This window comes from Microtus ochrogaster, unplaced genomic scaffold, assembly GCF_000317375.1.
Source record: "Microtus ochrogaster isolate Prairie Vole_2 unplaced genomic scaffold, MicOch1.0 UNK29, whole genome shotgun sequence".
NCBI classification, from domain to species: Eukaryota; Metazoa; Chordata; class Mammalia; order Rodentia; family Cricetidae; genus Microtus; species Microtus ochrogaster.
In genome coordinates, this window is record NW_004949127.1 from 3,531,305 (window position 1) to 3,542,310 (window position 11,006).

Here is an 11,006-nt window from a genome sequence, read left to right on the forward strand (position 1 = left end):
AGGCGGATCTCTGTGAGTTCGAGACCAGCCTGGTCTACAGAGCTAGTGCCAGGACAGGCTCCAAAGCCACAGAGAAACCCTGTCTCGAAAAACCAAAAACCAAAAACCAAAAACCAAAGCAACACACTTGGGAGGCAGAGGCAGGCGGATCTTTGTGAGTTCGAGACCAGCCTAGTCTACATGAGCTAGTCCAGGACAGGCTCCAAAACCACAAAAAAACCCTGTCTCAAAAAACCAACCCCCCCCCCAAAACAACAAAGAAAATCAAAACACAAAATCAGTAAGATAATTTAGTCAAAACCTTGGTAGCATGGGGGCACTGGGGGTTAGCTACTACTGTTGCCGTGTTTAAATGGACATGATTTCAAAACTGCCTTTCTAAAAATTTATGCTTATGCCCATAGATTAGTGCTGCTCAGCCTTGGTCAGAAGTTTTCTACAGTGGAAAGCAGTTAACAAAGGGACTCATAAGCAATTAAAATAATGGGAATGTTCAGTTCCAAACAGTACATCTGTATCAGCCCCTTAAGGCTCAGAGAACACTGTGGAAGATGAGAAGAAAAGAATGCAAGAGTTGGAGGATGAGGATGATTGCTGAGAAATGCCATCTTTTGGACACAACATGGCAACTACACTCATGAGCGAACTGTGACAGCTGCCAAGATCAAGACAGTTAAAAGTCCCTCATGGATGGGGCAGAAACTCACAAAGAATCCTTCTTAGTTAAGGAGTATACCTGGCAGTGACCGCAGCTGGTAGGAGTCACTTTTCTTTGGGGTGTGACTACTGGTAGACTGCCTAAATTAAGGTGGATGGGATGGCACCACACCCTTGTGCTTAAAGGTAGCACTTGGGAGGCAGAGGCGGGAGGATCTCTGAGTTCAAGGCCAGCGTAGTTTACAGAGGGAGTTCCAGAATAGACACCAAAGCTACACAGAGAAACCCTATCTCTTCCCCCCACCCAAAAAAAGAAAGCATATGTGAAGTTGGGGGCATTTTAGAGGAGATGATGCTGAGTTTGAGAGGAGTGGGTATGGGTACAATCAAAATACATTGTAACATATATGGTATTTTCAAAGAATAAGAAAAAAGTAATATATTAGGAAACAAAGATTTTCTCCAATGGAGAGTTACCAGGTATATCAACTATACTCCAGGGCAGGCCCCATGCCAGCAGTAGCTGGACAGCACAAAACAGACTCATGGCTTTTTGTGCACCTTTTGTTTCGGTATGTATGTATGTGTGTGTCTTAGTGGTGTTGTTTTGTTCTTTGTTTTTTCTTTTGTGATAGTTTCTCTGTGTAGACCTGGCTGTCCTGGAACTCACTCTGTAAACCAGGTTGGACCTGAGATCAAGGGATTTGTCTGCCTCCCGAGTGCTGGGAATAAGGTTGTGCACCACCACCATACTTGCTTATTTTGTTATTCAGAGTACAGACAATGAGAAAGAATATGAAGTTGGGTGAGGAGGGTGGTGGGGAGAACCTGAGAGATTTAGAGAGGGCAAGGAATGTAAACAAAATATATTGTACAAAAATTAAAATAAAGAAAAAGTAAGAAAAAAGGGGGGCTGAAGGAACTCCTCTTCCAGTGGGGTTCAATTCCCAGTACCCAATACGGTGGCTTGTAGCCACCTGTAACTTCAGTTCCAAGGGATCCACCACCCTGCCCTCTTCTGGCTTTAATGGGCACCAGGCATGCATGTGTATACACGTGCAGGTAAAATACTCAATAATAAATGTTTAGGACAGAAAGAAGAGGTTGATTGAGGAAGACAGCCAACACTGATTTTGTCATCTACACCCATACATGTTTACACATGCATATGCTCACAAAACATGGTATGAGTGTGTGTGCATATATATGTATACACACATACCATAAACACACACATATACAGATTTTAAAAATAGGGGTTGCATGATTTAGGAGTAAATAAACTAAATAATGGAATGAAACAATAAAAGCAAAATTACATGTAGGCAAAATATCCTAAAATATAGAATGCTCATTCATAGACACTAGTAGTTTACATCATTGAATCCACCTGAATAAGTAACTCAACTAAAAAAAAAGATTTTTTTTGGACAGTCTTGCTGTAAAGCCAAGGCTGACCTCAATTTCAAGATCCTCGTACCTCTGCTTGCACCCTAGGATTACAGGTGCACTACCATTGCCTGGCTAGAAAAATATTGCTTTTGTCTCACACCATAGTCCATGGCCTGGATCTCAGTATGTAGCCCAGGCTAGCCTTAACCTCACAGATGCCACTCTAACTAGCTTGGAAAATAAGGTCAGCTGGGTATAGTGCCATACACTTTTAATCCCGGTCCTCCAGAAGCAGAGGGACCTCAGAATTTGAGGCAGGACAGCCAGAGCTACATAGTAAGACCTTGTCTCTAAAACAGGTAAACAAATAAATAAAAAGAAAAAAGTTCTTATAGTATAAACTCCATAGCTCTATTCCAGAGAGTGATTTTCAAATTAATCCGCCTGTCATGAATACAAATTTAAAAAGCCAAGCAGTGGGGTACACCTGCAGTGCCATGAACTTGGGCTGAAGTAGGAGCCCAGGAGTCAGCTTGGGTAACAGTCAAGTACAAGAAAGCAGATTCCCTGGATCCAGTTCTAAAGCTTGAACTTTAAAGGTCTGAGCTACGGCTCAGGAATCTACAAGTTGTAAGGAGCATTCAAAGTGACTCTACTGCAAATACCAGGAAGGAGACCCCTTCAGTGTTTTAGCTAAAATCTTCAATTTAGACACAAAATAAGTCAAACAGATTAGGTTAAATGCTTAACTCAAATTTAGGACTCCCTATTCCTCCCAAGCTGACTGTTTTTCTCCAGCTTTTGCCATCTCTCAGGCTTTTCCACTAATTCGATTCAAACTCTTAACTTTACAGGCAACCACTGTTATCAGGCATTTGATGCTCCCTGGGACCACAGTGGGAATATATTGTTAATGTATTGATAAAAATCCTTCAGTATTCACTAGGGAGAGATTGTCACCCGCATTCATGCCCATACACTTAAAATCATCTTTAATTATACTTAGTCCAAAGTAAACATTATGTATACAGTTGTTATGCATAGGTTAGGGAATAACATCAAGGAAAAAGTCTGTACCTAACTTAGTACAACTGTAGTTTTTAAAAACGATTGCTTTTTTCGGAGGGTAGAGGTGTTTTATGCATCTTAGGATGACCTTAAGCTCATAAACTGTCTCTACTTTGAATATTGGGATTATAGGCATACACCAAAACTCCAGTTTATGCAGTCAGTGCTGGCCATCAAATCCAGGGAGTCATGCATGCCAAGCAAGCACTCCACCAACTTAGCAACATCACCAGTCCCTAAAAATGAAGTTTTGATCTTTAGTTGGTTTAATCCGTGAAAGTAGAGCACACACGAGGAGCGGACCATGTAGATATCTTCTGTAAGGAGCATAAAGCTCCTTGAAGAGACACTGAGCTTTTTACTTTTGTGTCCCCTTCATAGAAAGACATAACCACCATTTACTTTTCTTGCTTTCAACTTGTATCTAGGCCCTGTTTGTTTTTTCTCCCCTAAGTAAAAACGTAGCACAGTACAAGGAATATAATAAACAGGAAATAATGAAGCAGAAAGCCAATTTTGTGGGTCATAAATTGTTTTTTAAAAAAAAAAAGCGAGTTTGTGCCTGTGCTGAAATGTAAAACATATTTCTGAGTTACAGTAAAAAGTTTTAAGGGTATAACTTCTTCAATATATTTTTATTATTTGGCAGATAAAGCTACTCATTTCACCCAATTCACATTCAATGATCCAGTCTCAATTCCAGCTCTCAAAGACTTATTTATTATCCATTTCCCCTTCCTTAACACAAATGAAAAGAAGGATGGCCGGGCGGTGGTGGCGCACGCCTTTAATCCCAGCACTCGGGAGGCAGAGGCAGGCAGATCTCTGTGAGTTCAAGGCCAGCCTGGTCTACAAGAGCTAGTGCCAGGACAGGCTCCAAAGCTACAGAGAAACCCTGTCCCGAAAAATCAAAAAAATAAACAAAAAAAGAAAAGAAGGATGGGCCAAATCCTAAGTGTGATGTCCATTTTTCACAGTGAAGTGAGTCACCTGGTGTCCTGACGCACTTCAAATGGACTCCTGGAGCACCTGTCTCTCGACTCAAGTCCGCCTCAAATTCTAAATGCTCTAAAGAGGCTTTAAAATTTTCACAACTTGCCACAATCCACACAGGCCTTAATGTATGTGGTTTGTTTCAAGATCACCTTTACTGTGATGCCAAATGTACTACTTTCATCAGAACATTACTTAACCCTTGATGCTGTCTACAGAACTTTTAATTATGCATATGCAACGTGGGCTGTTTTCTCTTCTCTGTACTTAAGTATTACATTGATACTTTTTGTTTGTTTTTTTGAGACAGGGTTGCTCTGTAGCTTTGGAGCCTGTCCTGGAACTAGCTCTTGTAGACCAGGCTGGTCTCGAACTCAGAGATCCGCCTGCTTCTGCCTCTCCAGTGCTGGGATTAAAAACATGTGTCACTACGGCTAGGCATCACATTGATACTTTTTAAAGAAGTTTCCTATCATATCTTTCAACTCATCAAGAAAAATATGAATGTTTGAGCCGGGCGGTGGTGGCGCACGTCTGTAATCCCAGCACTCGGATCTCTGTGAGTTCGAGGCCAGCCTGGTCTACCAAGGGAGTTCCAGGACAGGCTCCAAAGCTACAGAGAAACCCTGTCTCGAAAAACCAAAAAAAAAAAAAAAAAAAAAAAAAAACGTTTATGATATGAGCTGTCAGTCTTCTTTTTTGTACTGTTACTAACAATATTCTTTTTTGAAGTGAAACTCAGCTTCCTGAAATAACTTTCCTAAATTTCTCAAACTGGAATTAGTCTCCACCCTCCAAATCACACCAACATGTGTTCATACTGCTACTTAGCAACTATGGATCCATGACTACGCTATGGATCTGTCTCCCACAACAGCCACCACGACTGACTTTAACGCCTATGTGCACACCTGTATAGCTCAAACATACCAGACCACATCTCTACATAGTAAGAACCTGGTACTGGCTTACTGCATTGTTCAAAAAGTTAAGAGATGATACAAAAATAGGAGGTATTTCATTCATTCTTTCTTTCCTTTTTGGACAGAGGGTTCCTTTCTGTAGATCAGGCTCGCCTCAAAGTCAGAGGTCCCCCCCTCTTGTGGTGAGTGAGATTAAAGGTATGCGCCCTTAAACTCGACTAACAGATATTTCGAATGTTGCACATCTTTTATATTCTCAACTGTATAAAGTCTTTTAAAAATATGTAAAACCAGTTGTGCATGGTGGCATCCGAGTTTAATCCTAGTATTCGGGAGGCAGAGGTAAGCGGATCTGTGAGTTCAAGGCCAGCCTGGTCTACAAGGCTGTTACATAGAAAAACCCAGGCTCAAACCTCACCTCCCCCTAAAATGTAAAACAGTTGAGTGGGATAGAAACTTGCCACCAAGCCTGACTATTTGAGTACAGTCCCTGGGCAGGACCCACGTGGTGGAAGGAGAGAAACTACTCCCAACAAGTTCTCCTGACTTCCACATGCGTGCCATGGCACAAGATCTCCCCCAAAATATAAATATAAAAATTAAGTGTATTACGGAGAAATGGTAATACAGAATACAGAAGTAAAAGAACAAGGCCTGATTAAAACAGGATACCTTTTTCGCATTTCCACACGTGGTCCGGCAAACTGGGATTTGAAACCCTCTCCCCGCTTCAGCTTTCTAATCTAATCTGTCACGTCACCCCATTTTACTTTAATAAAAGCAAAAAAAAAAAAAAAAAAAAAAAAAAAAAAAAAACCCTCCACACTGTGAACCGGACTACAGACTACTCTGCTGAACTTGCCTTAACTTTTGCTCAGGGGACCAAAATAAAAAACAGGAACATTAGTCAGCTCCCTCGTGCCCAAGTCCTGTGCCAGATACCCCACTGACCACATTCACCGAGACAGGGCAACCATTTCCCTTTAACATTTCCAACAAAGATGGAAGTGTGTCTAGACCTGGACATTTTTAATCCTCTTTAAGTCGGAGTTTTTTAGGTCACCGTCTATTCTCCACTAGTTACGGTCTCGGGTCTCAACGTGACTGGAGATAGGCATCTCCCTCCCAGGCAGTCTTTCCAGAACTTCCCAACGTCATCCACCCTAAGGTCCCATTAACCTCCACAGGCAGCTACTTCTGCAGGCCTCCAGGAAGGGGATGCAAGCAGGGGCGGACGAGGTCCCCAGACGATGGCTCTAAGTTTGGGCACTTTTATTCCTAACTCTGGAGTTGATTTCCATCCAGGAAACTCGACTTCCCTACAGGTTCTTACACTTTCTGACTATCACCTCCTCCTCCAGGACCGTGTTCGCCTCCCATCACTTCGTCCACCGCTCTCACTTCACCTCTCCGGCTTCCCCTGCCCACCCGTCTCCTCGCCCCTTACTCACTTTGGGCTTTTCTGGCGGCTTCTTCCGGTTCTTCTTCTTCTGCTCGTCGCTTCTGAGAGTCTTCGGCTGGGCTGGGTCTTCGGGGGCCGGGGCTGACGCGGCCGTCTCCTCCCGCTTGCGGGGCGAGCTTCTCCGCTTCTTGCGGGCGCCGGCGCAAGCCGCGGCCCAGCCGTAGCCGAGCAGGAAGAGCAGCAGCAGCCCGAGCGCGCCGGTGCCCACCAGGATCACCCAGCCCGGGTACCGCTTCGGCTCCAGCCCCAGGTCGAGGCCCAGTTCGGTGCGCAGGAAACCGAGGCCGGCCGACAGTAACTCCCGCAGCCGGGCAGAGCCCTCCTCGGCCTGCTGGGCCAGCTCGTCCTGCCAGCTCCGTGCAGCCATCTTCCCTCCCGTCACACAGACTCGCGGGATGACGCCGGGGCGCACGGACGCCGCTCGAGGAGTCGTGGGAGGCGACGGGGGCCGCGACACCTCAGGCTGAGCGCATCGCGGCCGTCCCGCACGCCCGAGCGGGAGGTCGGGGAGGGCCGAGGGGCTCCCGGTCCCCGCAGCCGGCCTCACGCCGCCGCCGCCGCCAGGAGGACAGGAGGCGGCGGGGACAGAGTGTCTCCAGAGGCGGCCGCTAAGCGGCGTCGGGGCGCCAGCGCCAGGCCCCGCTGTCCTCCCCCGGCGGAACAATGGCGGCTGCGGCCGCGTTACACGCCGCGCGCAGAGGCCGGCGCGGGTCACGTGGGTTCTGTGGGCGGGGCGCGGGTCACGTGGGTGCGGTGGGCGGGGCCAGCCGGCCGCCGGTCTCGGGGTTCCCTTTCGCAGCGTGCGGCGGGTTGCGTGCGGTGCCGCGGAGCTGGGGAAGCGGGAGCGGAAGGCCTGACAGCCGGAGCCCTGCTGCTCTGGGAGCGGGGAGGGACTCCGTCGTGTGAGCAGGCTTTCCCCGCGCTTTCCTGCAGAGTTGAGCTGCTTTTTCTCCCTAAGGTCACCAATCGGTTGTATGCTTCCAGAGGGGGCACCATGGAGTCTGAGGCCGCGACACGTGTAACTCACAATTGAGTGTTTCTTCGGGGCGGACTAGCATTTAACAGTTGCCAACGTGTGCGTCCGTTGGCTCATTCACTCCTACTGCCTGTTGTCAGACTCCAGAATTAAAGTCTGGCAAGCCCGTGGGCGGCACTATTATTTTCCTACTAATTTGTCGCCTTAATAGGAAATATTGAGACGAAGTGTATTAGGTTGTATTTATATGCAGAGGAAGCTTCCTTGTGGCATATTATTTTAAGCTTTCATAAAACACAAAGGATTGCGTGAGTTGCCCGACAGTTGAATGTAGCATTAAAAGGAAATTAGGTGGGCTGGGGAATGTCGCTCAGTGATGGAGCGGGCTTGCAGAGCATATGCAGACAACCAAAGATAAATAAATGAGGCGCTTCTAAAGTTCTTAATTATAAAAATACTTGGGGGCTTCCTTAGGATTTAAGTTTCGATTTTGCTAAAAGGGAACAGTGTCTCTCATTAAATGATAATTAGCATGTAAGCAACTGAGGTAAATACAAACTAAAATTCTATTAATGTATTTTGACCTACTTTGCGTCAGCGTTGTAATGAGTATTCTGATTAATGGGTGGAGTTTTGTAAGAAGCCACTCTTTTCTGCACGCTTATAATTATGGACTGAATTATAAAGGCCATAACCTAAGTATGGGGTCTGCATGAACTCTAAAAATTTTAAACAAATCCCCTTTATATTTTTGGAATGAGATCTATAATCCCGCATATTTGTGTTGGTTTCAGACACAAGGGTAGAAGTTCTACTGATTATTCTAGATTATCTCCTATGGATTTATTGAAAGACCTGGATACATCCGCCCCCCCCCCCAAGCAGGAAGAGAAGAATCAAAAATCTAGGATTAGCCGGTTCAGTGAAGATAAAGTTAGATCGTAATCTTGAGAATAATCTTGAGAAACAGAAACAGGGAGTTTCCCCCTTGTGATTCTCATTACTGTTTTAGGAACTAGCTGATTATGACCTTGGGAGTGGTCCTGCGGGGCAGGGAGTTGCCCCCTTGTGACTGTCACTGGATTTTCGGAATTTTCTACGACCCTTTTGGATTACTGGGCTGTGGTTTCTTCCCTTAAAAACTCCTTCTCCCGGTCACTCGGGGTCGAACTCTTCCCCTGTGTGTGTTATGAGTCTCTGCCCCAGTGCACTGGTTCCCGCCTCATCTCATCATTAAAGCCTCGTGTGATTGCAGCAAGGACGGTCTCTTGTGAGTTACTGGGGGGGGGGGGGTGTTGTGTTATCCCGAGACTTGAGTGAGAGTCTCCCCAGCACTGGGGGTCTTTCATTATGAACTAAATGATTATAGTAATTGAGGTGAGGATGCTAGTCCCTTGGGCAGTCTCATAAGTAAATATGATTTAGTAAGATCATATTGTCTTGTCCCCCCTACCCCCCCCCCCCCGTTTGCTGTATTTGGTATCAGGGACATATTCATTATCCCATCGCTCTCTCTCCTCTTTGTGTATGTACATCTATTATATGCACTATTTTTTGTGCTCTCGGTGGGGATTGAACCCAGAGCCTTCAGCATGGTAGACAAGCACTCCCCTACTGAACAATATCTTTATCCCACCATGCATTTATATGTTAAAAACAAAAAAAGTGGGGTCACATCCTACTGGTATTTATTCAGTGTAGCTGTGAGCATTGATGATAATTAAGAAAACTTGTAATGATATAACTTACTTCCAGAAAGTTAGGTTTATAAACTGCAACAGCACAAAGATTAGATTAAGATTTAAATGAAGCAGGACTCTGGAAGACTCAAGGACAAGCAGACTGCCTGGGAGGGAATACTAGCTCTGGTCTGGGTAGATGAAGAGTCCTAGTTCTTTGAGAATGACCAAGATAAAATGAAGTGTAAAGTGTGCTGAAACCCTTAATGAGAAGTTCTGAGTTGGAAATGAGGAGTGCTTTTTCTGAGTGACTATTCCAGGGCCTGTCACTCATAAAGGAATGAACTCTGAACTCACACAGCAGCGTGACTGTACCTGTTGATGCTGAATGAAAGGAGCCAGACAAAAAGTACATGGTGTATGGTTCCATTTGTATAATTAGAAAATGAAAACTGACCCGCAGTGACAGCAAATCAGTGGTTACGTAGGGACGTGGGATAGGACCAAGATGTTTGGGGAGGGCATTAAAGAGAGACACAAGGGAGGTCAGGCGGCTAGGGTAGGAGGAAGCAGACTTCCAGGCAAGCCCCATCTCAAACAAAAAACTCAAACACTTAATTTTTACTGCTGCGATAAAATACTATGACCAAAAGCAAACTGTGGGAGAAAGAATTTATTTGGCTTCTGGTTCCAGAGGGTTGGGGTCGATGAGGGCCTAGAGTCATGACAGCAAGAAACGAGAGATCACATCTTCAGTCACAAGCAAGAAGTAAGGAGAGGGAACTGGACGAGGGATGGCTATAACCCTCAACACCTTCCCCCAGTGGCTCGCTTCTTCCAACAGGGCTCCACAGCCTAAAGTTCCATAACCTTGCTAAATGGCGTTACCAAGTGTGAAAATACACACACACAGGCGACGTTTCTCATTTAACTCCCTCCCAGACAAGCAAAAACTCAGCTCGGGTCCTACAAAAGTGAATTCCAAGCAAAGTGTTTCCCCACCCATGATTTTGAAGAACAAAATTTCTCAACATACTATTGTTTATTATGGAGACGATATTTTATAGGTTCCTCCTGCCAGGCCCCCTTTCCTAAAAATTCTGCAATCTACCCAAATGGCACCACCAGATGGGAACACAAGGGTGGCAAGAACTCCAAGTAGTTAAGATCACATATTGCTCCTCCTTTGTATGATTGCCTGCAACTATAGCAGGTGACCTACAGTTACCTCTAACTCCAGATCCAGGAGTTCTGTTGCCTGTGACCTCCGTGGGCAGGCCCCACACTTGGCATATGCTCATACAGATACAAAAACCTGATTAAAAATAAAAGAAACCTTCAAACAATAGCCTAACTATTTCAGTAAAAGGTTCTGTGGTTGTGGTGACTCAAGCTCCTTCCACCATTTATTCAATCTTTCAGTTATCAGATTTTTATTAAATCCCAACACTTTGCTTTTAAATAACTGATCTCTGTCCTCAAAATACCCCCAAAACTGAAAGAAAAATAAACAAAACAAACAACAAAAACAAGCCCAAAACAAGAAACAAAACTTTATTGAGCACCAGGAAGGCAGAGGTAGGCAGATCTCTGTGAGTTAGAGGCCAGCCTGGTCTACACAGTGAGTTCCAAGATAGCCAGAGCTATACAGAAAAACCCTGTCTCAAAAAACAAACAAAAAAGAAAGAAACAAAAACCTGGAAACCAGGCGAGGACAACAGGCAGTAGATGACGGTTAATTTGAGCTTCGAACTGATGTAGGGCTAGCTGTGACCAGTGGGTCCTTAGGTCTGTGTTTAAGAATAACTATTTTCTTTTTTTTATATTTATTTATTTATTATGTATACAATATTCTG

At 45.0% G+C, this 11,006-nt stretch overlaps 1 protein-coding gene across 4 annotated transcripts in view; it reads right to left on the reverse strand.

The window, feature by feature from the left end:
* Mtdh (metadherin) overlaps nt 1–7,175 on the reverse strand; it is a 48,878-nt gene extending 41,703 nt beyond the window's left edge. For 2 of the 4 annotated variants that reach the window (XM_013354114.2, XM_013354113.2), the window contains exon 1: nt 6,485–7,174. In XM_013354114.2, the coding sequence (XP_013209568.1) occupies nt 6,485–6,862 (378 nt within the window). In that variant the 5' untranslated portion in view covers nt 6,863–7,174. Of the gene's footprint in view, nt 1–6,484 lie in introns of all 4 variants that reach the window. The other 2 variants (XM_026789772.1, XM_005368143.2) reach the window with 2 other exon arrangements.
* Nucleotides 7,176–11,006: the final 3,831 nt, after the last annotated feature.